This window comes from Sciurus carolinensis, chromosome 6 (genome assembly GCF_902686445.1).
Source record: "Sciurus carolinensis chromosome 6, mSciCar1.2, whole genome shotgun sequence".
Lineage (NCBI taxonomy): Eukaryota > Metazoa > Chordata > Mammalia > Rodentia > Sciuridae > Sciurus > Sciurus carolinensis.
Genome location: NC_062218.1, coordinates 32,485,794 through 32,512,206, shown reverse-complemented (window position 1 = coordinate 32,512,206; position 26,413 = coordinate 32,485,794). Strand labels below are relative to the sequence as shown.

The window sequence follows — 26,413 nt, the reverse complement described above, 5'->3', positions numbered from 1 at the left end:
TTAAGTCAGTGTATCTTCTCCTTGCAACTCCCCAAAACCCAATCACCACAATTCCCAGGGTCGAGCCTTTGGCCAGTACACAGCTAGTACTAAATAATTGCAGGTGTCTGGACAGTTTGATCATTCCAGCAAAAAGTCTACTTAAAATGAAGAAATCATTCACGATAAAAACACTGATTAGGGCTATCTTCAAATTCCAAAAACAATGATAAATTGGGATGAGTATATCAAGTTTATTCTGTCCTCCCATTTCCAAATCCATTTACACGGCTACCACAGATCTATCAAAGAAGGAAAAGCCACATTTCACAGAACTGCGAAGAGCATCCTGATTTCAGGTAAGGTATGTTTGGATGACTTGATTTTTACTTCACTTAATCTTAAATCACAGTAATGTTGGTGAGAACAATTTCCCACCCACACTAGCTTCACTCTCAGACCTCCAAAGTAGCTCATCTTTGACTTTTAAGAAGTTTAATGTGATCCCCCGGAAAAACACACACCCTGTCACACACATTTCCCCTATCTATTGTCTGCATCAGCAACCTGAAGAATACATACTGCCCAACAACCGGATGAGTCATAAAATAAAAGATACCTGGATGTAAACTGAGCCTGTTTACATTTTCCAGGTCCCTAACTAATAAAATAAAAGAAGTCCCACTGAATTCAGGTCCAGTCACTTCCGGAAAACAGGATTCTGCTTAGCCAAGACATCCCTTATTTAGTTCATTATTTTCCATGTGAATGGAACGTATTTATGGTAATAGCCATGTACAGGGTGTGTAAGGACTTGCCCTCCTCCTGTCCTCTACAAAGGAAGGCTCCTGGCTGCTTCTGGTGGTAAGCTAACCAACAAAAGGAATGCCGAAAAGGTCTCACCTCTCCCATTCAGAGCTCTGAAATGGGGGCTGCATCTCTGCTCGCTGGTAACTCAGCACCCAACGGGGTACTTGCTTAGGTTTCCCATCAGCATTTTCGAAAATCTGGATAAACGCAGGTTTTGCCCAACCTCCCCTGACCTCTTCTTGATAAAGTGATCTTATGCTTCTGGAATTGGGATTTTGAATGTATGTGCCTACCCCATGTCTGGTATTATATTACAACAGCATGAAAATGGAGCCTAGGACTGAGGAGCCGGCCAGCCTCAGAAGCCTTCTTCATTGCCTGCCATGTAATACATGATATGCAAAGCCTCTGACTTCAGCCAGCAGATATTTGGAGACTGTGTTGGCCCTAGCATGGGGACTAAACTAATGTGTGTTTAGGTCAGAAAGCGAATCAGAAAAGCCAGTGGAGGGCACGTCACGGAGTGAGAGTCCTATAAATGCATCCCAATCGCAGCGTCCCCTGGCAAACACTCGGCTTCCCTCCCTGGGCCGCTCCACATCTCTCCTTCTTGGTGCTAGGAGAACTCCGGCAGACAGCTCCTTGTCTTGCCGCTGCCTTCTGCCCTGCGGAAAAGAGAGAAGGCAAGACAACCGAAGAGGAAGGAACGCCTTCGACAGGCGCGAGGAAAGCCCAGTGTAGCCCTCCACCTGGCAGAGCGCGGGGCACACAGGCGAAGCCCGGCGCGGGTGCAGCCGCCAAGTTCCGATTGCCCCCTTCGGTTGTTCCGAGCCGAGCTCCGCACATTCCTCCGGATCTGCCCCGCGAGGAGAAGGCGCGAGCCCGGCGGCGTCTCCACGCGCTCAGCGCTCTCCCTGAACCCCCGGGAGGGGCGCCTCGCGTCACCCACTCGCACCCCGCTCGCCGGCCTCCCAAGCTCCAGCGCCTCCGCGCTGCTCTCCTCTCCCTCCCCCACCGCCGGGCCAGCCGCAGCCTCCCGACCCCTCCCCGCCTTGGGCCCCGAGCCTCCCCTCCCCCACCCAGGCCCCCCGGCCCGGGCTCCCGACGACCAGCCTGCGCTCCTGGCGCCCTCATGTCTTCAAGGGACTGCCCGCGCGGGTTGACGTGGTGTCTGATTCGGATCTCCAGGCAAGACCTCAGCTCCCGCCGCAGCATCAGACAGGCCCGTCTCATACTCCCAGCCACTGCGCCCCGCCGAGGCGCAGAGTGCGCTGGCTGCCGCTGAGCCGCCCGCAGTGCCAGGGGCCGGTGCAGCCCCAACCAAGAGCGCCGCGCGCGCAGCGGTGTCACCCCTCACCCAAGGAAGGGGCGGCTGCTCAGACTTCGGCTTCTGGGGGTGCGGGAGACCTAAGGAGGAGGTGTCGGCGGCCCTCGCCCTTCTGGTGGCGGCGGCGGCTGGAACCTTGGCCGCCGCCTCCTGCGTTCCCTCGCTGCCCCGCGCGACCCCAGGATTTCGAACTCTTGCCCCCGACCTGTTGGGCGGGGCTTCGCCCTCCTGCCCTCGGCCCGGATGGATGTCCTGGCTGGGACTCGGGCCACCTGGAGTTAATGTCCACCTGGGGGTCTGCGGAGACCGGATCCGAGGTAAGCGGGGTGGGGGAAGTCTGGGGTGGAGGGGGTGAGTTCTGTCTGCGTCGCCAGCGGACACGGCTGGATGCAGAGTGCTTAGGACAGAAGGGCGCGGCTGGACCCCAGAGCTTGCAGTAAAAATGGAAAGTAGACTAGAGGGAGCGGAGGCTCCGGGTGGACCGGGAACAGAGAAGTTGAACGGTGGAGAGGCTGGCCTTGCGGAGGGGCAGGATCACTTTTCCACGTGGGCAAAGACCTGTGGAGCCCCTGATGCCCCTGGGCCCCGAAATGCCTGAAAGGGGAAGTTCCCCTCCCCAACTTGACAGAGCGCTCCTCTGTCACGTCCCGGAACGAAGTGGGCTCGGGTCATCTTCGAACCTGCCGTAGCCACAATGTCTTTTCCAGAAGTGCAGCTGCAGAGATATTTACTATTGCCCAAAATGTAACTTACTATTGAACTTGTTGGGGTCTGTTCCTAGAGAAAGCTCAGGCCTCGGGAGGTACTGCTGCAAAGGTCCCGAGAACCTAAAAATAGAGGGCTCACCTCCTCCGGGCGATGTCTCGCAAAACTACATTCCTCGCCTTTTTCGTGTCCCATTTGCTTGCACTTTCCTAATGCCCTCACTCAGATCGAGGTTAGGAAAGCAGCTCCGTGGACAGTCCGGGCTTCAGGGCTCGGTCTCGAGCAGACCCTCGGGGCTCCTCAAGATCTCCACTAGGCCAGGGAGAGGATTATTTCCATGCCCTTTTCTCCTCCTGTGCCCTGTGCCTCCTTCCCGATAATACCCTCCACTACTTTGCACCACCTGGGGTTTGACTCCGCGGAGGTTTGGTTTTTCAGCCCCACCCAGTGAAAAGGAATCCTCAACCGGGCTGGAACCGACTTTCACCGGCTCCCTCCAGCCTCCTGGCGCCTCACTGATTTCCGCCCGTGGCAGAATCCGCCTGCAGAGCCTTTGCGCGCGCCCCGGGAGGGCTATCCAGCCGGGAGCTCGCCACGTTTGTGCTCACTGGCGGGGACAAATACAAGTCTCCCAGCCCCTGCTGTAGATATGTTAGAGCGCAATAGACTCTTCCTCCCCATTTTGAATATATACTTAAGTGTTTCAAGGGAAAGATGCGACTTCCACCCCCACGCGCGGACGACCTCCCGCAAAGCTCTGAAAGTGAGATCCGCTGGGTTTCCTTCTTTCCCCGAGCAAGGCTCACTGTTTCACTGCACCTCCGTTTTGGTGGGGAGGTGTCGTCTTTCCGACAAGTGCAAGTGTCGGGTATGCAGGAAGCCCACCACGTCCTTTAGCCGACTCCTGCAAGAGAGCCGAGTGCTCTCGGAACCCTCTCCCAGCTTGCTTGCCAGAAGAGTCCCACATTATTTTTCTTCCTTAGTCTTGGGCCCTGCAGTTAAGAGAAGAAAAACTCCTCCATCAGTCTAGGATACTAGCCACGAGGAAGAAAAGCTATTGCTTTCAGTAATTTCTGTCCCTGCCCCCCAAAGAAAACCCCCGAGTTTGTAGCGAGCCCCTTTCCCCGCCCCACCGCCTCCTTTTTCTCTTCCTGAGACCTGGATCTTGAAGGCAAAGCCCAAACAAACCTCCCAGCCTGCCAGCACAAGAAAGTGCGGGGGCACTGGCGGCGGGAGCGGTCGCCCGCTGCAGAGCTGTCTCGGTGACGAGGGGAAGGGGGTGTCTAAAAGCAGGTTGCCAAGAAACCACTTAGATGAAGTGGGAAGACCGAAACTAGGGAGAGAGAATGGAGGGGTAGGAGACTGTAAAGCAGGGATGCTTGTAAGGACATCCACGGGTTCCCGGGCTAATTCGGATTTGGGAGGTTTGTAGAGGGAGTGGTTGTTCTCCGGTTTTGTACTTAAAATGACAACGCAGCCTCCCAGCCGCGTGGGCACTACGGAACTCGGGCGGTTTCTGGTGCCCCCTGGTGCCGGGAACTCAGAATCGACGAGCGGCCGCTTCTACAACACTCCTTCAGCATTCCTGGGCGTCTTCTACACCCTAGGCCAGGGGACCCCTGGAGTGCAGGCGTCCGCGGCGCGCTCTTTTTGCCCTACGGGGTGCATTGGTCCAGGACCCAGAGTTGGTGGAGCCTGGTAATCACGAGAGTGTGGTGTCACCTGGCGGAGCCGACGTGGGGGTGGGGCAGGGGGAAGCCTGGTTCCCACACGTGGCAACTTAAGCTGTTCTCACGCATTGCAAAGGCCGATGATTGCAGAGGAAACACGTGCAGCAGATGTAGATGTGTTTTGGGAAAGCGACAAAGAGACAAGAGGTGGCGCTGGGTGGGGCCCAAAGGGACTCTGAGAAGAACGTCCCGCCCCTGTGCGCGGATTCCCCAGACCTCCCCGCCCCAATTCTGCCGCCCAGCAAATATGGGCTCCGATTGTAACCGGCCCCTGCGGCACTCAGAGGGGAAAATATACCCGGTCCGGTGAGAGGAGGAAGCTCTTTCGGGGCACTTGCAGCACCCGCCCGAGGGCGGGAACTGGGAGCCTCCTCCAGCGAGGCGGGGAGTATTCCACTGTTTCTTTTGCTATCTTCTCCACACTTCTAATCAAGGATCTCCACATCCAATTTAAAAAGCCCTCCATCAGCCAAGGGGGGTGAAAGGAAAACCCTCTTAATGCGGAAGGGAAATCTGGTGCCTCTTCCTGCTGGCGGGCACCGCGATTTGGGATGGCGCATTAGCCCCGCTCCTCCCTGCTTCTCGCGACCGCCAGCCATTTCTCACGCACCCGGGAGCTGGCAGAGCTGACACCAAGGGTTGGGAGGTCTCGCCTTCCCCGGGTCCCCGCTGCCAAAGCGCCTCTCTCAGCTCATTTTGCATGGCCTGGTAGTTTTCCTGGGCCTGCGCTTTTTACCGGGTTTGCCAGTCAGCCCACGCAACAAGAAGTGCAGGGAGTTCGGTCTGAGTTCTTAGTCCCTACACACACAGTCCTGGAGCCCAACAGCTGCACAGAGAACAGAGGCTCAAAGGATGGAAAATGCATTCGTCTTCGCAGCGGTGGGAGGTGGAGGCCGGAATTCAACGCTTCTCTGGGGGCCGGGACTGGAGTTCTCGATAGAGATTGGGGCGGGGGCGGGTTCGGGGGCGGGGGTGTCCTGGAAGGAAGGCGGGCACACTAATAGAAAGGTAGGATGCTGAGTTTTTTTTACATTCACCTGGAAAATGTCTTCCCCTCTCCCATGGAAAAAATTCAAGGAAGTTTTCCGAAAAATTCGTTTTATTGGGGAATGCAGGGATAGGAAGTGATCTACTGTAGGAATCTCAGAGTTTAATAATTCTCTCCACTCACTAGTGCCCTGGGGCCTAGGACACTGGGATTAGGAAGGGACAGGGTAATCGTACACCGAGGTGCCCCTGTCTCTCCGCGCTTCTTCTTTGGGTGGGGCTCAGCCCCAAGTTTACAGTGTCTTTTTCTCACTCACCCCGGACCGTGTGGCCTTCCTTTCTGAGAGTGTGAGGACTGAAGAGTCAAAAGGAGTCTCTTCTCTAGGATCCGATTCCCCCACCCCCACGTAGTCATATTCTGGGCCTTCTGGAGCTGGCGCCCGCCTCAGAGACCTTGCGTCCGGGACTGGGTTCTGAAGTGGAGGCGTAAGAGGGGCACAGAGAGCTAGCGACTCTTCTCCGATGGGGAGCGATTAGGGCCAGAATCTCGGAAAGCTGCAATAATAAAATAAGTGGTTCTCGCTTATACTAGGGAGGATCTAAGACAAATTCGATTCCTCTAGAACGTTTATTGAGCGCTTACTTTATGCCCCGCTGGACCTTTTCATATGTTATTTAATTTTCATAATCTTAAGAGGTGGAACTGGTATTTTAAGACAAGTCGATGCTTTGGAAGTTAAGTAATTTAACCCAGATATTTTCATACAAGCCAAAAGTCTCCAAGTGCCTACTAACTTGTTCCTGCGACCAAACATTTTTTTAGGTAGGAAGATTGAAGCGTGGGCGGCGGGTGAGTGAGTGGTCGCCCCCCGTCGGCTACCTTAGAGGAGAATCACAACCCGGGCAGACGGTGCGCTTGATTTTATTCCCAAAGGGAAAGGCTTGTTGCTTGCTTAGTTTAAGAACTGGCTCCGAGGGCCTGGGAGAGCTATCAGGCTGGGAGGAAAGGTTTTTAAGACTGAGGCCAAGGACACAGAACTGCCTCAGGAATTGGGGTGGGGGGTGTCGCGCGCCAGCACATAGGACAGACCGGAAATCCCCGTGTCTCTGTGTTGGGAGGTTTACCCGCGGGAACAACGGTAAACCTGTTCGGAAAATCTAGCCCCTGGGACAGGGTGGCGGAGGGGAAGGTCAACTGTGGCCTGGACCCCGAGTGCAAGCTGCACCTGGGACGTATCTGGGAGAGGGAACGAACGCGGCACTTGGAAGGAGGACTTGGGACTTCCAGGGAAACGCTGGCGAGGAGGGTGGTGACGAGTTCCGAGCGGGGCGCAGGGACAGGCGGGGATGCCGCGCCCTGGGTAGCGCCGGGCCCTTGGCGCCGTAGCCTAACTTGCATTCTGCGGTTCTCTCCCCGGCCGCCCGCCTCACCCGCGCAGGTGCAGCTGCCGGACGGGACTCTAAGATGAAGTTATGGGATGTCGTGGCTGTCTGCCTGGTGCTGCTCCACACCGCGTCCGCCTTCCCGCTGCCCGCCGGTAAGAGGCCTCCCGAGGCGCCCGCCGAAGACCGCTCCCTTGGCCGCCGCCGCGCGCCCTTCGCGCTGAGCAGTGACTGTAAGAACCGTTCCCTCCCCGCCCAGGGGCCGCTAGCGGACCCCTGGCACCCCTTCCTGCCGCACGCACGCACCCCAAGCCAACCAGAGAGGCTGTGTGCCTCCTGACCCGCCGGCGAAGCCGGATGGGCGCTGAAGCCCTTAGGGGTGAGTGGGCCCACAGCTGCCCCAAGGCCCCGGACGCCTTGCCCATTAAGACGCAGTGATGTTTGCCCAGCACCGAGGGTATCCAGTGTTCTCTGTCATTCCGATGAACAAATATTCTCCCCACCACCACCACCACCACGGAACACACACAAACTGTCTCCTCTCCTCCCCCTTTATGTATACACACACCCCCGCCTTTTTTTCCCATTCCATAGCCCTTTTATAAATCTGTGCCGGGCCGCCCTTAATTCTGAAATCTATTGAACTTACATCCTTAACTGCACCTACAAAGGAGAGGTCAGGTTTTCACAAGACCCAGCCAGAAAGAGAAAATACAGAGGAGCCTAGATTTCCAGAGCAAGCATCTGGGTAGTGTCAAATGTGTTCAGAAAAGTTCCCGTTCTAAAAAGACAAGGGTAAATAGTGCAGGCTGGGTCTAAGAGAAGAAGCTGGAGTTCACACTACATGTGTAGTATGTGTAGTTCTCTCTCTCTCTCTCTCTCTCTCTCTCTCTCTCTCTCTCTCTCTGCTAACTCAAGAAAAAAACAGGTCATTCTTACTAAAAGGACTGTGATTTGCCGCTCAAAAATTAGCATGTTCTAGAGGCAAGTCAGTTAGGGCATGTCAACTGTGGTTTGATATAATTTACCTTCCACTCTTCAGCAGTGTATCTGTTGCATAAAATGAGGTATGCTGATTACAAGTTGTAGACATTGTTGGGGATGTATGTAGGTAACAAGGTTGGCAATAGAAAATTTAACACAACTCCAAAATAAAGCGATAGGGAATGTGTGCAGCCAGGTTGGCACACTGGCTGCTCCTCTTGCCCCTCGGTTATCCCTCTAGCTGTTTTGCTCTTGGAATATACTGTGTTCATACACAAGTCTGCCTTCTGCTGAGAATCTCTACACACATCTGGTGGCCTTGGGCTAGGAAATACTCTCATGAGATGTGACATGTTTTTAATGCCTAATTACAACAACAAAAGCATCTTCTTGCACAAGTTCCAAGAAAGACCAAAACAAGTGCATTTTTAAAAAGGCAAAATAGGACTTCCAGAAGTGATTTAAGTTTATAGTAAGTGACTGATGCCTTGAAATTCAAGTACCTATTTTGAGTTTCCATCAGTTATAAGCATAAACTTATCTTCAAAGGTTTTCATTTCAATCCCAAATTTAGTGTCTCCAATAAAAAATAAATTTAAAATGCCCTTCCTGCCATGGTCTTCAGAGCAGTAGGCAATGAGAGCTGCAGATCAAACCCAGGGCCTCAAACAGTCTAAGCAAGTGCTTTACCACATCACTCCATCCCCATTCCTACCTAAGCTTACTAAATTTTATCTGTGCTTCCAGCTCACTCCATGATTTTGAACAAGTTAGTTACTTTAGCATCTGATGAATAGTTTACAACTGTACCATAGAGGTAGGGCTTTCTACTCCAAAATGCCAGTAGCTTTGAGATTTGCCCCTCGATCTTCATACCTCTGTCCTAACTGTCCTTTGGCAAGAGGCTTATAAGAAAAGACTGGAATTGCATGGAGAACTAAAGTCTGATGCTGTACCTCACCTCAGGAGATTCTGACTTAATTGGTTTAGGGCATCTGGACTTTCCAGTGCTCCCCAAGTGGGTCTACTGCACAGCCGGGGTTGAGTCACTATAGCATGACCATACCCTAAGACAATCTGTGGGTCATAATAGGTACGACCAGCCACAGAGCAAGCAAATTAGCATTACTCCCACCAATAGTAGGCAAGAGGGCATGCTATGTAACAGGGGATTACTTCCTGTTTCCCAAACTGTTGTTAAATCATCAGTGGACAAGAATCTGACCCCTATATTTATATTCAAACCAACAGAACACACCCAGTTCTATTTTCTCTATGGGAAAACCCAGTAGATCCTAGAGGAAGCTTGACAGTAATGTTTCTAAAGAGAAACTGACTGCATTCTAAGCCAAATTGACTTTTTTCCAGGTACATTCAATGCAGTAGCAAGCTGTCAGTGCAGGGAAGGCAAAATAATGACAGTGTGCAGACTGAACACCCAACCAGCGTCAACACGCCCTGTCACAGTGCTGACATTTATATCCTGCACTGTACATGGTACAACTGGTTAAGGCTTTAAAAAAATACATTAAGTAATTGCATTTCATTTGAAAATAGAAAGAACCATAAATTCTGGTCCTTCTAGTTCTCTTCAGATGCTCGAAACTTTGAGCAAAAGAACTTTCATCACATTAACCGTTATTGTGCACTTTCCAAAGGGCAATGGAACCATATCCACTCCCACACTTACCCTTGAGACTGCACGTGTTTTCTCCATTCCAATGCAAATGAAACATCCAGAATTCTATTTCTACATATTTTAAACTAACCAAATAGAATTCATAATTGGCTAACTTGTTTGGCTATAAAGAAAATGGCCCGTGGCTGCCTCCTGTAGCAACTTCTAAGTTGTATATACTCAAGGACTTGTGATATGCCTCTTGGGACATTCAGGACTTTTCTCTTTAGCTACCTTGTTCATTTGTTTTTCTTTCTGCTAGTATCTTCTCCAGAGGGAGATTAGAGCAGTTGTGAGGAATCTATCTACAAGGTGACACTCACAGGTGTTACAATATTTTTAAGTATTGGAGCTGTTTCTTGTTCTGAGATCTAAAGATAAAGTAACTTGGCCATGGCGCCAGAAGTTCATGATGGCATGAGACAGGACTGTTGAAGCTGAAGTCAGAGTTTCCCCCAAACCTCTGAAATGTACTTTATGAGAGGAAGACCTTCAACCAATGACTAAATCCTGAATTTCTTAATGTTAGTTCATTGTAGCTTTATTATATATCTCAATTCTAAATCTCTTTTACAACTGAAAGCTTAAAGTACATGTGGTTTTAAAAAATTGCTATCTAAACACACATATTCATTTAGCAAATAGTTCCTGTGTGCCTGTGTGTGCCAATTACTCTCTAGGTGCAGGGAGTACCTTGGTATATCTAAGACTCAAGTCCCTGTCCTTGTGGAACATCTTCCAGTAAATGTACGTGTGTGGGTCACATGAAACCAACATGAAGGAAAATTGGACTGGTCGAGTGGGCTTAATTTTTTATGCAACTGGAAACCAGCCAGAAAAGACATTGAGCTTTGCTTTGTTAAATAGTAATTACCAGTAATTCCTTGTAATATGATGGAATTATATTTCACCAATTTCATAGCAGGTCATGAAACTTCCTATAGAAACAGTCTTTTAGTCAAGCTATCAAGTTCTCAGATTTGTAAACCACGATGCAAGTAAACTGTAATTCACAAGATTACCAGTTGACGTCTCTGTCCTGGGTGACCTATTCCGTAATCTATAGGAGAGCACACAGCAAGAAATCAGGGGGTTCAAAGAAAGAACACAAATTAGCACATTCAGCTCAGACTAGAATTTCTATTCCAGCCTTGCTACTTAACCAGACTTAACATCTCTTAAACCGTGATCTCCTCATCTGTAAAGTAGGGCTAACATTAAACCTGCTCGGGTGTTAAATGAGCTATTGCTTTGGAATGCTTGCACTCCATATCGTAGTTGTTTGCCACACTGCCATTTCCAGTGGTCCCTCCCCAGGCACCCAAGGAACTCCCTTCTGCCACAGCTTCTGCCAGGACATCACTCTAAAAGATGAAATTTTACATAGACTAACTTAGGAGGGACTATGTGAGGGCTACTTTGGTTCCCTTGGTTGGTTTGTTGGGTGGCCTGCCTATGTGCTGGCCATGGGTCAGTTGTCCTTGGTCTTTCCAAGGTTTCACAAATCCATCCCTTCCCCAGTTGTAGAACCTGCTTCCCACCAGACTCCCATGCTCATGTGACAGAGCCCCTTCTGCCCCTGGGAAGAAGTGGGCCAGGCAGGGTAAGATCCTCCTGTGTGAGTGGTAAGCAGACTGTGAGCTGGAGGTTCCCTTATTGAGAGGGAGCATTTCCGTTTTAATTGATCCCAACTGGACACTGAATGGAGAATGTTTTTGTAAACCCAGGGAGGGGAGGGGCTTCTAGTAAATGGTCAGCCCACCACACAGCTGAAGAAGCTTCTGGTGCTGGATACATGTTCATCTTTCAAATTCAATGTTATAAGATGCAGAATTTTGAATAAATAAATACCATTCATCATTGCTTCCCATTGCTTTGGGACTGTGTGGAGGAACAAAAACTATACTAATTACATAAGCTGGAAAGGGGCATTAGAATTAAGAAACTGCACACCAGACTTTTTTAGGAGGCACTGATCCCTTATTGAGATCTGAGACCAGCACCTCCCTCCGGCCCCAGTTTGGAGACCTATTTCAAACCATTGCTATTTAGAGAAATGCACTGTAGGCCCATTTTGAACTGGCCAGTTCAAATACACCTGTTAATACACACCCTTACACTAGCCCAGCGGCCCAAGCAATGTGCTCCAAAGAGTCTGCTTTTGCTGACAAAAATGAAGGGTATCTGGTATTTTTCCCTCCTAACATTCTTTTGATCTTTTTTTTTATTTAGCCCTCACGGCCTTCACTTGATGAAAATACTTATTCTGTAATTAATCACTTGAGCCCAATCAAGAAGCAGTTATTAAATACCTTTCAGGTGCTGGGTGCTGGGCAGCATCAAAAAGGCAACATGGTAAATGTGAATAGCTGGTGATGGAGTTGTGAACTATAGATAGGCAGACGGGTGGATGGACAGATGGGTAGACAGTGTCAATTGGACAGACAGATGTGTCTATCCCGAGGGGTTTACCATAGCTAAAGTCATGCCAAGAATTCCTAGCAATGAGGCCAGTGGAAAGCAGGAAAGAATGCATGGAAAAGGGAGAATTCTCCAGTAGGTACTTGAAAGATGGGTATTGAGAAGGGAAAGGTCAAGGGGACATTCCAGACTAGGGAACAGAATGGGAATATTTGTGACCATGATATGGGGAAGGTATAGGTGTCAGCTACAAGGATAGACCAGTGTCCAAATACTGGGAGAGGCACTGAGAAGTGGTAGGAACAGTAAGATATCTTGACAGGTGATGATGAGGTACCGTAAAATCCAGGAAAAACGAGGGTTTGCTCTCTTTTCTCTGGCGGTGGAGAACCTTTGAGCAGGCAGGCAATAGCAAGTGGGATCTTGCTTCAGAGCTGTCTTGCAAAAATGTTAAGTGGGGTCTATAGCATAGTCCTGTTTTTTGATTTTACAGTATTGTTCTTTTCTTTTTAAAAAGCTTCTAGGCATAGGCAAAATGGAATCAACCCACAAGTACGTAAATAGCTGCAAATAAAAACTCATTATGTTAGTGCCATAGCACCTCTTAAATATCCACATGGTTAACCCAGTTTTGAACAAATAGGTCTATATCTCATCCTAAAATTGAGTAAGTTTGAACTCTACTGAATAAGATTATCTCCATTTTACAGGTGAAGAAGTGAAATCTAAGGAATTGTCCAAGATCACAATCTAGTAAGTTGGTGAAGCCAGAGTTCAAACCTCAGATATCCAGTCCCCAAGCCAGTATATTTTGGATTAACATAGACTGTGCTCCCAGATTCATAAATTAAGCAAACACAAACATTTGACTTACTGAAAATACATTTGCTAACCCTAAAACACAGATTTCTAGAAAAACTCACCATCAAGCTCATACAAAGGAGAAAAAAGAATATTAAATTTATTTAGGTTCCTTTTTTTTATTTCCCCTGGGAACAGAGTGGGCCTAGATCAGTATTATTAATCGCTATTTCAAAGCACAGATCAGGAAGCTTTAAGGAAATAAATTTGGATTCCTTTAAGAATTCCTGTAATACTGATGCTTTTGCAATTAAGAAGTTTCCCTGACTCTCCATGACGAAGCAAAGTCTCAAGTGGCTGACAGGCAGACAGACAGCCCTTGGGACACCTTGTGGCAAATACTTGTTCTCAGATCACTCCCATTCTGCCCAGAGGCAGGGGACATTCACATGGAGACCAAGCGTGACCACAGCAATTGCCTGGTGGGGACAGGAGTCGGTTTGCATAAGCGGCGTGTGTCACCACTGGAGCAGTTACAGTAGCTAACTCGATAGAGGCAAAACCCACTCTTGCGTGACTTTATTGAGGCAACTGAGGTAGAAAGTCACAGCTTTAAAACCATGATCTTCAAACCTTTTTACCTGCAAACCTGACACTGAAGATATTTAATTCTATTGCACACTTTTAAGTTGATACCTAAAATTTTTCATCATAAGTTTAAATAGTTGTGTCAGATGTCATTCCCAACCCCTTCAGGAATTGTGTATAGGCTTTAAATATCTTTTTGTCCAAACCTGTACCTGCCAATTTCACTTCTTCAATTTATAGCAAATTCTCAATCTAAGGAACCCAAATAAATTGACTTTTTGATCAGAAAAGATCTGACTTAATTTTCAATTCCAATACACCTGTTAATACACACCCATGACAGCAGTCCCACTTCCTGATTGTTAGATACATAGATTAACAGACAGACAGATAAAACACCCTGACTTTCCAGGAGCACTTGGCCAGGATGAAGTACAGAGCCAGCTGCTTCAATATTTCTTGATTTATTCTCATGGTCTGTCCCCCAGTAAGTGTCCCTAGAACATCATATACCCTTTATTAAAATTGACCTCTATGTAGTATTTGCCTCAATTTTTTTGGATCCACTTGAGAATTCACTGCAAACATCATAACAGTAAATACTTCAGCATGTATCTCTTCAGAGTAAGGACAGTGTCCTACATAAGCACAATTCATTTATCAGTCTCAGGAAATTGAACATTGATGTAACACTTACCTAATAGTGCACATTCAGATCTCCCCAATTATGGCAATAGTGTCCTCTATTTTTTTTTTTAACCCAGGATCTTATATTGCATTTGATTACCTGGTTTCTTTATTCTTCTTTAATCTGAAGTTATTCTCAAACCTTTTTCTTCCCATGACATTGACAATTTTTAAAAGTATGGGCTCTCTTGCTGAGTATGTTCTGGACAGCCCTTTAACTAGGATTTATCTAATTATTTCTACATAATTAGATGTAGGAACATCACTGTTCACAGTGCCATGCTCTCACATCAGGAGGCTCCTGATGTCACTTGGTCCCAAGGAGCCCATATGCCTGAGTGTCTTTGTATGGCACTGAGAGTGTTCATCCCTCATTCAGGAGCCCAGAGGAAAATAAGTGAGATGGGTTAGAACTGTGCCTCCTGTGGCAAGGCACAAGGAGAATTGGAAAAGGGGACACAGGGACAGAAAGCCAGCAGCAGGAGCATTCTCAGACTCAGTTTTAGGACATAACACTTGTGGAAGTTGAGAAAATAGACACTGGTGCCCCTAAAACCACCCACAGGCACTGCAGAAAGCCTTCATGTATGCCTAGAGGGACACATGATACCTCCGTTTGAAGACAGAAAAAGTATTCATGAGAATCTGTTGAATCTTTTGGTGCTCACATGCTTCATTGTCAGACATTTCTAGGGACCCAGGACAGGCAGTCCTAACCCCCAAGACTGGCCTGATCCTTCTGCCCACAGACCACCATACCAGGGAATTCAGGTTCTAGATAGAGAGTCTCTCCACTATAGAATATGCTAGACTAAAAAGAGACCTGGGTCTGGATCCCCTCTGGGAGAATCTTGCCTTGTCCAGAATAGTACCGCTGCCCACTGTGTAAACATTGTCAAACAATGATCGCACTGCGGATCACCCTCTGGGCTTATTCCACCCCCATTTTTTGCATGCTTTCTATGGCACTGAGCTCAAAGCATTTCTTGTATTAACTTTGACCTAAGGTGCAGATGTGACTGTTCCTGTTTTGAGATAGAGAGACTAGGGCTCCCAGGTGAAGCAATTTAACCACACTGAACAGGAGCAGGCTGAATTCTATACTCATGATGGTCGCTACCCCACGAGGTCACTTCCTGCCATTCCAGAACATTCCAATGTGACTCTTCTGATGCCACCAGAAAGTCAGCAAGGAGAAAAATCAGGCACTGGGGTTCTGCAAAGGTGTCTCAGAATGATACATATACCTGATTGTCTGAAGTCCTTGAGATTCTGTCAAACTCATTTGCTGGGGGTAGAAAGCCCCTCCTATCAAACATGTTCAAATGATAAAGAACTTTTTTTTTTATCCTCTTTCTTTTCCCGGCATCTCTTAGTCCCTTTTTATTCTTGTCCAAGGGCCCTCAGCCGCCTTTTTATTCACTGCTCTCATGGTCCCCTGGGAAGGGCGAAGGTAAACTGAGTGTAGACTCCCAGGGGTATCCTATGGCCTCTGGGGCTGGGGACAATGCTGTGTGCAATGGGGAAGGCAGACCTTCCATCAGGTTCCTTGGAGTCCCCTGCCACACACACACTCACCCGCCTCCTGTCACACCACAAGGACTTATTTATCATGGTGGTTTTTGTGCACATAATTTTACTGGGTAATTTCTCGCCCTTCCCTGTTAAGATTTTTATAAGGGCAGTAATAGAGCTCCTGGGGTGTGCTTGTTAGTGTGGGGTGTTTATGGCTGGCTGTGGAGTGCTTTTAGCTCACATCAGGTGTTCATGGCTCAGCTTACAAATGGACACCCTACTGGGTGTTTTCTGACTTAAAAGTGGGAGAATGGGCATTTTCTCCCCTGGGAGCCATTATGCATTACGGTAAAGTCATTAGCATAACTATAATAAAAGCATGGACCACATACACAGAAATCAGAGCAATTGGGAAATGAATAATGGAATTAATATACTGTTAAGTGAGTTGTTTTTTTTTTTTTTTTTTTTTTTTTTTTGCCTATTTATATTCATGAAGTAATTGCCTGTACGTTTACCTCAAGTTTTCTTAGTTGGTTTATAGGCTCACAGCATAAAATATGGTATAATAGTAAGCATTTGCCATGTTGATTAAAATGGGTGGAGGTGATCAATAAAATGGCATTTCGGTGGGCAAAGTGACTTTTAAAAACTTAACCCGGGTTCCATTTTTCTATATTCTGAAGTGGTTTGCATTCTGGTTGGTCTTTTTCTCCTGCCTTGAGAGAATCCAGAAATGCTTTTTTATAACAACAAAGCACTGGTGTTTTTACAATGCAAATACTTTTCAAATAAACCGATGTCATGCCTTACTGTCAACAAACCACTGGTCATGGAGAGAATGTACTGGTAGCTCTGGAAAAGGTCACAGTGACTTTGTAAATTGTCTGAGTTGGTGATCATTTTAGGAAAATAGATGCTGTGGACCCATCTTGAGTTAACCCAAGAGTCACCTATGGAAGGTCTACCTAACCGTAGATTAATTGTGGTGGTCATTGCATGATGTGAGGTGCATTAGCATTCAACGTCCAGTGAACTAGAGGCATTTTTGTTTAATTAGTCCAAATATGTGATAAAATCATCACTTTTAAATAGTAACAGACAACAAAACTTTGCCATTTTTTTTAAACTTGAATATCCTCCAGTCTATTCATATCAAAGCATAACACAACAGAAGATTTATTCCCTTTTCTACTAATTTTTATGGCCAAATGGAAGCAACTCAGTCCAATACAATCCAAGTGGTAAAATAGATCTTTTTTTATTTTATTTTTTTTACTTTATTTGTTCTAATTAGTCATACATGACAGTAGGATGCATTTATACATTTTGATAGACCATACATAAATAGAGTATAATCTCTCATTTTTCTGATTATACATATTGCAGGATCACATCAGTCATGCAGTCATACATGTGCATGAGGAAATCATGTCTGTTTCACTCTACTATCCTCCCTACCCCATACCCCTTCCCCTCCCTTCACTCCTCTCTACCTAATATAAAGTAACTCTGAAATGGAACATTCTCATGGATTCATGCTGCACATTTCAGAGGTCCCTGAAGGTCAAATAAGAACAAGGTTGGCAGCCCATAGATGGCCTCCTAGGACAAGCTGTGGGCTCTTGCCTTCCATGTTATGTCATTGCAATAGGCGATTCTAGCCTAGCAGTCGTGATCTGGGAATAAACTAAACACTGTTCTATCAGCAAAAAACAAAAATGAATAAAATCAAGCTTTTTAAGAAAGGGGAAAGGTTAGTGTTTGATTTGGGTGATGGAGACTGAAGGTATTGTGGCATGTGGTGTAGTCATGTCCTCTCAGAGGATAGTGGATGCAGCTCTGCTTTTGCAGATGGAAGCCGTGGTTTAAGAATCAATCACACTGCAAGCTGGGTATTTTCAGATGCAAATTCAGGGTCCTTTCTACACAAATTAATAGGGCAGAGTACATGACTTCACAATTTGAGAAAAGATTTGCAATGATTATTTCAAATGTAGCAGATTGAGTCTAGAGGTAAACGGAAGAGGTTAGTATGCTAGATCCATAAAATACCTCCTGTGCAGCTTCATGAGGCCCTTAGTGGAGTGGCTTCAGCTGATTGCTGCTCCCGCCAGAGGTGGCTGAAAACCAATGTCTAACATTACTCTGTGGCCAGTTTGGACTGCCTGCATCTTAGGGTTTTAGAGCAAAGAAAGGCCCCAGAGGACATCAAGTTGACCTCAGAAGGGTTAAGTGACTAGTCTAAGGTCACGCGGCTGGTCAGGGACTGACCCAGGCCTGGAATCCGGGGGTTCTGTCCTCTCCAACTCTGCAGCAAGAGCCTTGTTCTTTGGTGCCAGACTGAGCACGAGGAGCTTCCGGAGATGGGCCTGTCTGTCTGAATCTGCGGCCACTGCTGGCTGCTGGTGTTCCGGTTTTGACTGGGAAATGGCCAGAAGGGCCTTAGAGTGATATGCAGGAACCAGGATGTGGGAGAGATGCCCCTGAATGGCATGGCTTTTTCTTTTTGGAGACTATTTGCTGTATTCTGTGGCCCATGGCAATCTAACTTTGGGATCGACTGAATGTACCTAAGTTTATACTGAATTTTTCAACAGAATGTGTATTTCTCACTTCCTGTTCTGAGTTGGGTAAATAGGTGAGATGAAATCAAAATATTTTGTGCTTGTTTCAGAGTCAGTTTCCCTTTGCCACAGGATTTGAAAAGCGACATGACAGTAGAATTTTTCCTTAAAAACAGAAAGGCCTTATGGAGCACTAAAACTTTGAAATCAAACCAACCAAGTCCACATTCGGTAGCCATGTGCCTCTCAGGAAGTGTTTGCCTCTTCTGAGCCTCAGCTTCCGTTTCTGTAAAAAGATAATGTTCACTCTTGCCTTGGTCTTGCAGAACTGCTTGTAGGTTTAAACTTAGGGCTTGTAGACGTGAGCATGCACTCTGCCTTTATGTTGAAAATATTTTTAAGTACTCAATGAAAGCTATTATTTCAGATATTGATGAAGTTTCATAATGTGAGTCCTTTTAAGGGTGATACCCAACCATGCCATTCTTATAATAATACTTGAATATTAATGAAAGAAAATTGTTTGTATTTTATTGAAAGGTGCAAATTGATTATTACAAAAAGCAGTGTCATACTTGAGAAGTTATATGAGTCCCAGGCTGATCTTTTCATGCAAATATGAATGAATGTGTGTGTCTATATGTAGACACATGTATGTGTATCTGAGTGTGTGTGTAGATTAAGAAAGGGATCTTGTTTTTCAGATACATGGCCTACATGGCAATTTGTACTTTATCTGCAATATAGGTAGGCAGAGAATACCTGGCTAGGTGTCTCCCACCCCCAGGAAGTTTCTCTCTTCCTCCTGTCATGTCGGAGGCTCTGCATGTCGGAATGGAACATCCAGCACTTGGGCACCCCAGGTGCATCATTCTGTGGCCTCTCACACGAAGTCCAGTCCCATGCCAGAACGGGGCTCTGCCCTGAGCACGGGCATCCAGGCACTGACTCTAGACATACCTGTCACCTATGTGGCCCGGCCCTACCTCATTATGTCAGCCCTTCCTGGATGCAGAAGCTGGGTGCTCTATATAGTGCAGTAGAGAGGAGGCCTCTCCCCAGAGGACGGGACACCTGTGTCCTCTCCAGGGCCCTGCATCCAGCCAAAGCCGGCCTGGCAAATCTCAAGCCTGACCTGGAATATCCTCCACTTGGTGAGGGCACTGTGGAACCCCTCTTTTCTGGACCCCTCACAGCCTCAGAGACCTTCCCTCCATCCTCAGATCCACTCCATGTGGACGCAGAGGCACGTCCTCAGACTATGGGGACAACCTTGTGATGCCTCTCCGACCCACAGGTTACATACTTAGACCGAAGTCCTGCTTGGATTCTCAGCCCAGCCAGGATAAGAAGGACAACCCAGCCACAAGTATAAAAATGACCTTTTCGTTAAAATATGGTCAACCTAAACTGGTTTTAAAAGAAATCTGACATTTTAGGAGAATACTTCGTCCTCCAATGCCAGCTTAATCAAGATCATGTTTTGTCATTTTTAGTTTAGCTCTTACAGGGCTCTTGGAGTCCTCACCCTTGTTTCTATAAAAACTCAGTTAACTTTACAAAATAGTCACTATCCCAGTCCATTGTCCCTAAGGTGACATAACTTCTTTTTTTCCCCATAATGAAGAGAGGCAAAGTCTCTGCAATGAGGTTTGTTCCCAGAGTGGTGTCCCGGTATGGATTTCATTTGTTTGAATAACACTGTTTATATAAAGGACACATCAAAGTTAAAATATTTCAAATAGAATAATACCAAAATATTTGGTTGCACTCTGAAGGATGACTTAAGTTCATTAAAGCGTTTCGATTTTTCAAAAACTTTAGCTTTGAGACAGACATGTTTTCCAAGATCTATTCTCCAGGTGTGTCTGGGAAATGAACAAATGTTTGGCCTACCTGTTTGTTTTAAGGATGCTCTTCTTTTGTGGTTTGCAAGTATTTTATGAACAAAGTTAATCCTAGCGAGAGCTGTTTGTGAATCTGACACTCTGCCACACCCTTTATTGGATAAAGAAGAAAGTGACAGGACTTAAATTTTAACTTAGGAAACTGATCCAAACTCAAAACCCTTCCCCCCGCGCCCCCTCAGCTCAGTGAATTCCTGGAAGATTGAGGCAACTGTGGGCTTCTCAGTTCTTCGTGGGGAGTTACTTGCCTGGGTTGGGCTAAAGGTTCCTGTGGAATTCTTAAGAACAGGCTCAGTGGGGCTTGCCCAGCACCCTTCTGCAGAGGTACATGGCTCCTAATGCCCTCCAAGTGCCCAGTATCGATCAATTGAGGCTCTCCCTTTGAAAGAATTCAATGGAATTCAAAGGTCTGAAATTAGGAATTTAGTCAGAGGAGACAGGACTATTGGCTTTGTGGTTTGGAAAATATAATGTCGTCCATTCCTGGTTTCCAGAATTTATCTGTGTGAAATTTTCTGTATAACTATTTTTGTTCTAGTTTTTGAGAATATGCAGGGAGGAAAAAAAGAACTTTAGCTCCATAAGACTTACCTGTAACCTGAACTTGGAGCTTAAGTAATATTTCTACATTAGCAACAAGGTAGGAGGGAGATTTCCCATCAAAGGGAGCAGTTCTCAGTAGCTACAACCTTCAGTCTAACCAGTGGAACATTTATCCTCCCAGGTGACAGAAAGTACGCCCCCCTCCTTTTTTTAAACTTTACTTTTTAGAGCAGATTTAGGTTTACTGAAACTTGAGAGGAAGGTACAGAGATTCCCCATACACCTCCTGCCCCCACGCCTGGTGTCGTACATGGTATGGCTTGGGACAAATTTATTTTGGTTTATATTCCCCACCCCCAGGCATCCTTTTAACTCAGGGTTAGTAACCTCTTACCACCTCATCTACAATCACGAGTAGTTTGTACTTTCACATTCTACACTAGGTCATGGGGAAGCCAAGTGGAATTTAAAATAAGGAAAAGGACACTGAAGTTTCTCATATAGTGTAAATATATCCCAAATGTTGCAATATTTGTCCCATATAGTGCAAGATGGGGAAGTATTTTTTTTAAGAATGTTGGAAGTATTAGAACACTCTTAGTGCTGATTGGAATCATAACTCTGCCTCTAATCATATGGAATTATATGACATAAATGAGTCTCTGAACCATGGTAACTTGAACTTTTGTTACTTGAATGTTTTGCCCTGAGCTTAAGTTAAATTTTAGTAATGTTTTAACCTCATTTCTGATTAATCTTCAGTTGATTGTTAATCAATCATAACATTCAATATTCCCAGGTTCCTAAGTTAATGATCTATTCGGGAATTCTTGAATAGCGCCTGGACCCCTTGTGTGAGTTCTTTGGTAAAACAGTTTTTTGGTTTTTTTTTTAATTTAAAGACTCCTTTGTATATTGACTAATCACCTCAAATATATTCCTTTTAGAAATTCATTTTTCTATACAAACACTTTTTTACTATTATAAACAAATATTTATTTTTATAAATAAATACAGGTTCACATTTATTTCCTCTTTAACAGCTTATTATTGAAAGAAACCACAAATAGCATAAGCAGCTTATTTTTAGTATATGTGCTGCCGAAGCGAGCACAGCAGCTTATTTTTAAAGATAGTGTTTTTTTTAATTAAGCTTAAAGATTTGTTGTTGTTGCTGTTGTTCCTGTCTTTAAGAAAACTTCCTAAAGGAAGTCCAGTTAGAAAGCAATTCAAAGGAAATGAGGAATTAGGAATGCTGCCCCCTCCAACTCTGTCAGGCCCCTTGAGTAAAGGACTCCCAGAAGCCCTTTTGAAGCCCAGATGACGTGGGCATGGGCATGAACTATAAGGTTGTAAGCTCATGGGCATGAACTGCAAGGTTGCAGGGGGTGGTGAGGAAGGTGAATTTGCAGATGGTCCTTCACTCTCAGCTGGGAGACAACAGTGCCATGCAGGGCATCCCAGGTTTCCCATGTGCTATGGGCTGTTTATTTTGGAGCCTTTCATTTCATAAAGATGCAGTTCTCAGTGGAAGTTCCCTTGAAAAACTAAGAACTCTTCCTTCTACCCCACAAAGCAACTGATTCATTAAACAAACAGTTATCAGGGTCTCCAGAGACCAGAGGGTGCTGCCAGCCCTTGTTTGTGATCCATCAGTAAAGAGTCCAAACACAAGTCCTGCCTCTTGGAGTTGGCATTCTATCAGAGAAGACATGAATAACACACCTGAGACCTCAATCGGGTAGTGTTTTGGCATACAAGGATTATTATGGTGGGGGTGTAGGGGAACAGGGCACAGGGACTGCGGGCTTCGGAGGGACTGCATTCTAAGCCAAGAATTCAGGGCAGGACTTGTTGAATCATAACATTTGGACAAAAACTTGAAGGAGACATGGGCGTGGCATGGGGTGTTCTGGAGGAACAGTGGCCCAGGCAGAGGAAACATCCTGCACAAAAACCTGAGTCCCCAGCTGTGTTTTGAGCTGTGGTTCTCAGTCCAGATGATTTAGAACCCTGGGAACATTTGACCTCATCTAGAGACATTTTAGTGTGTTATGACCAGGATGGGATAGGGGAAGGGGGTTGCTCCTGGAGTCTCCTGGGTAGAGGCCAGGGATGCAGCTTGACATGCTGCGATGCACAGGACAGCCCAAACTGTCAGCGGTGCTAAGAGTGAGAAGCCCCGTACAGGGGGCACGGCAAGGGAACCAAGGTAGCCAGAGGGAAGCGGGTAACAGAGAAGTTGAAATGAGGTCAGAGATAACAAAGGCTGGGGACAGAGGAGGTGGCCAGGTCAGGTTAGCCTTTAAGCCAGTGAGGACTTTGGCTTTTACTGCAGGAGAAATAGAGAATATGGAGGGTTCCGAAAGAAGGAGGGAGATGATCTGAGTTAACCTTTTTAGAGTATTCCCTGGGTGGAAAATAGATAGAAAGGGAGTGGGGATGGGGAGGGGGGACACCAGTTCAGGAGCTGTTGTGGCTTCAGCCAGGATGTGCCTTCTGTGCAGCTGAACAATCCAGTGCTAAATTTCAGATATCAAGCAACAACATCTTCATGGATTCCAATCCTTAATCTTTTCATTATTATATGTGTACCTGAGTATATACATATGAAATCTAGCTAAGGTGCCTTAACCACACACACATATATATGGTTAAGGCACCTTAACTAGATTTCATTCTACCCAGTAAGAATATCTGCTACTTTAATAATTAAATTGGTTAGGTTTATTTCATTTGTTTATTTTTTTGCACTGGCTGAGTTATGGATCCAGCTCATATGCAGTGACCTCGTAACTTTAATAAGCATTATCTGCAGAAACATCCCAGCTCCATACTGGAGGTGACACGCAATACTCAGAACAATTATCATATTTGGTCTTTATGTAAATAATAAATGTTTAAGATTGCCTAAGTATACCATTTTGAGCCATTTCATTCCACCAGAAAATGGCTTAGGTTTAGATAGAATAATTTGAGGTGGGAAAGATACAATGTAATCTTTCTATGCTTTAACACAATCCTGGCCAAAAAAAGAGTTCTCTTGCTAATATCTTTCTTGAGGTATATTTTTCTAAGCCACATGTAACCCTAAATATTCTAAGTTGCCTGAAAATGGGATGAAGAGAGAATAAAAGGCCTTGTGCCTAATGAAGAGGAGTTTGATTTGCTTTCCTTTTAGAAATGTATTAAATTGTTTCAGTAGTTACTTTTCTCTTATTCAGCTGACCAAAACAAATACCGCAATACTCAGATAACAAGAGTTTGCAAATTCATATTTCACCAGAGGTCGCAGACATCTTAGTGCCTCTCACCTCCCCCATGGGATCTCCCTGAAGTGCACAGCTGCTGTCCTCTTTGGGGCCAGAAGGTGAGAGCCCTGGGACAGCCTGCAGCAGAGATGGGGCCTCATCCCTGGGGTCGGGGCTGTATCCATCCCCAAACAGCCTCTGGTGTGCTTTATTGCTGTGATAAATTTATATCATTGTACTTTTTTTTGTAAAAGCCATATCATCCAAAAGAAGAGGCAAACCAGTCTCTTTCTTAGTAATATATAAGCTGTTTTTCTGTCCCATAATTTTTTTCAAGGAAGTTTTAAAATAGAATTGAGTTCCAGAGTTCTGTATCTGTCAGAATGGCTCTTGTCCCACTTACACACCAAGGGTGAGGGTCAGTTTCAGGGACAAGCACATACAAGTAACAGAGTTGGAAGATATCACCTGTCATCATCAAAGACAGTGTTTCTCAAAGTTCAGTCCATGGATCATGGACATCGAAATTCCTCAGATCTTTTCTTATCAAAAAGTCAATTTTTTTGGCTCCTTAGTTTGAGAGTTTGCCATGAATTGAAGAAGTAAAATTGGCAGGTACAAGATTTGGACAAAAATATCTCTAAAACCTATACACAAGTCCCAAAGGGGTTGGAAATGACATCTGATAACAACTGTGTAAACTTACGATGGCCTGCAATGATCCTATAGTTGTCTTATGTGACATTTTCTGTTTTCTTGTTGAACAGCAAATATGCCAGAGGACTATCCTGATCAGTTTGATGATGTCATGGATTTTATCCAAGCCACCATTAAAAGACTGAAAAGGTCACCAGATAAACAAATGGCAGTGCTTCCTAGACGGGAGCGGAATCGACAGGCCACAGCTGCCAACCCCGAGAATTCCAGAGGAAAAGGTCGGAGAGGCCAGAGGGGCAAAAATCGGGGTTGTGTCTTAACCGCCATACATTTGAACGTCACTGACTTGGGTCTGGGCTATGAAACCAAGGAGGAACTGATTTTTCGGTACTGCAGTGGCTCATGTGACGCAGCTGAGACAATGTATGACAAAATACTCAAAAACTTATCCAGAAACAGAAGGCTAGTGAGTGACAAGGCAGGGCAGGCGTGTTGCAGACCCATCGCCTTTGATGACGACCTGTCGTTTTTAGATGATAACCTGGTTTACCATATTCTAAGAAAGCATTCCGCTAAAAGGTGTGGATGTGTCTGACTCCGGCTCCAGAGACTGCTGTGTATTGCATTCCTGCTACAGTGCAAAGAAAGGGACCAAGGTTCCCAGGAAATGTTTGCCCAGAGCGGAAGATTGAGGACCAAGGAGGCGGAGGCGGAGGAGAGAGTGGAGGAGAAAGTGGAGGAGGAGGAAGGCAGCCATCCATCGTGGGAGCCTGGTAGAGGGAGGTCCAGCTACAGAAAACTGGATAGGAGAGAGAAAACAGCCGCCTGGGTTCTCCAGACGCTCAGGGCTGGTGTCCCCGGTGGGCTGTTGTCATCGCATCATCTGATACAATCCACCATCACCCATCATGGTGGCAGTTGCGGATGCACTCGAAGAACCAAACCAGTGTGTCTCCTGTGGTTTGTCTTCACATGTCTGAAGACACCAGGGAAATGATACTCCTGGTGTCACTCCTTGTCATTACATTTTACTGCTGAAAGTAAGGAAGGTTTATTTTTCTGTCACTCAATGGAGTCATACCCTGGAGAGTGGGGGAAAAAAAACAGAGACGCAAAAGATCCTACATAACCTTTGAATTTGAAAGCTGAGGCCTGAGGTTTACTCCGACCAGCGTTTGGGGGAACAGCTGGCAATTGATTGTGAACATGGTATGTGGGGTGGGAAGAAGTTGGCTAGGAACCAAAAAGGCTGTCCTCGTGATTAAAAACAAACCTGAAGGTCTTTCCTTCGTGTCCTCGGAAACAGGAAGCGAGTTGTGGTTTTCGGTAGCATCTTGTAGGAGAGCAAGTGGGGGAGGCCCCCAGCTGCCCCTGGACAGGGAGACACCCCCCATCGGGGCCTGTCAGTTTACAGAGAGACGGTTGTTACATACCCAGCTCCGTTTATGCGTGGTCACCCGTGACCAGAGAAGCTACTCGATGCAATGCATCTGTTTCAGATACAGAAATATAGAGAAGATATTTATTGAGATTTAAGTTATTGTTATTTATTATGGTTCACTAATGAGTTTCTCTTTTTTTCCCTTATTTATTAAAGTTTCTTTTCAAAGGTGCCAAAGTATATGTGCTTGCAAAATGCAAAGAGGGGTGACAAAAGGAAATTTCAATTGGGAACAAGGGCCCGTACTTTTCCAAGTATTAAATTTTTTTTTTTTTTTTTTTGGCTAGGCAAAAATCACTTACTTTACCTTTTTAAGAAAATCCCCCTTGAGTGTCTCCAGCTGTCAGCATTTTTCCCTATTTTAATTTATGGATTCTTTCAGATCTGTCAGAAGGAGCGTGTCTGGCCAGCCCCTTTTCCGGGAGCAGTGCGCAGAGACCACGGGCAGTGGT

The 26,413-nt window shown here is 46.1% G+C and overlaps 1 protein-coding gene across 3 annotated transcripts; it reads left to right on the top strand.

Moving 5' to 3' along the window:
* Window positions 1–1,417: 1,417 nt before the first annotated feature.
* Window positions 1,418–26,192, top strand: Gdnf (glial cell derived neurotrophic factor). 3 transcript variants are annotated; one of them, XM_047556156.1, is made up of 3 exons: window positions 1,418–2,433; window positions 6,978–7,154; window positions 24,631–26,192. In XM_047556156.1, the coding sequence occupies exons 1-3, from the start codon at window positions 2,364–2,366 to the stop codon at window positions 25,113–25,115; spliced, it is 732 nt and encodes a 243-aa protein (XP_047412112.1). In that variant the 5' UTR covers window positions 1,418–2,363; the 3' UTR covers window positions 25,116–26,192. The 3 variants fall into 3 exon arrangements, with proteins under 3 accessions (XP_047412112.1, XP_047412113.1, XP_047412114.1); XM_047556157.1 differs by having other exon boundaries at window positions 1,421–2,433; window positions 6,978–7,076; XM_047556158.1 differs by lacking the exons at window positions 1,418–2,433; window positions 6,978–7,154 and adding an exon at window positions 23,910–23,982.
* The last annotated feature ends 221 nt before the right edge of the window (window positions 26,193–26,413 follow it).

Excerpts from the sequence above, each read along its gene's own strand:
- Gdnf (XM_047556156.1), top strand. The coding sequence starts at position 2,364 with ATGTCCTGGCTGGGACTCGGGCCACCTGGAGTTAATGTCCACCTGGGG. Across the intron at positions 2,434-6,977 it reads CTGCGGAGACCGGATCCGAG|GTGCAGCTGCCGGACGGGAC; the intron begins GTAAGCGGGGTG and ends TCACCCGCGCAG. Across the intron at positions 7,155-24,630 it reads CTTCGCGCTGAGCAGTGACT|CAAATATGCCAGAGGACTAT; the intron begins GTAAGAACCGTT and ends CTTGTTGAACAG.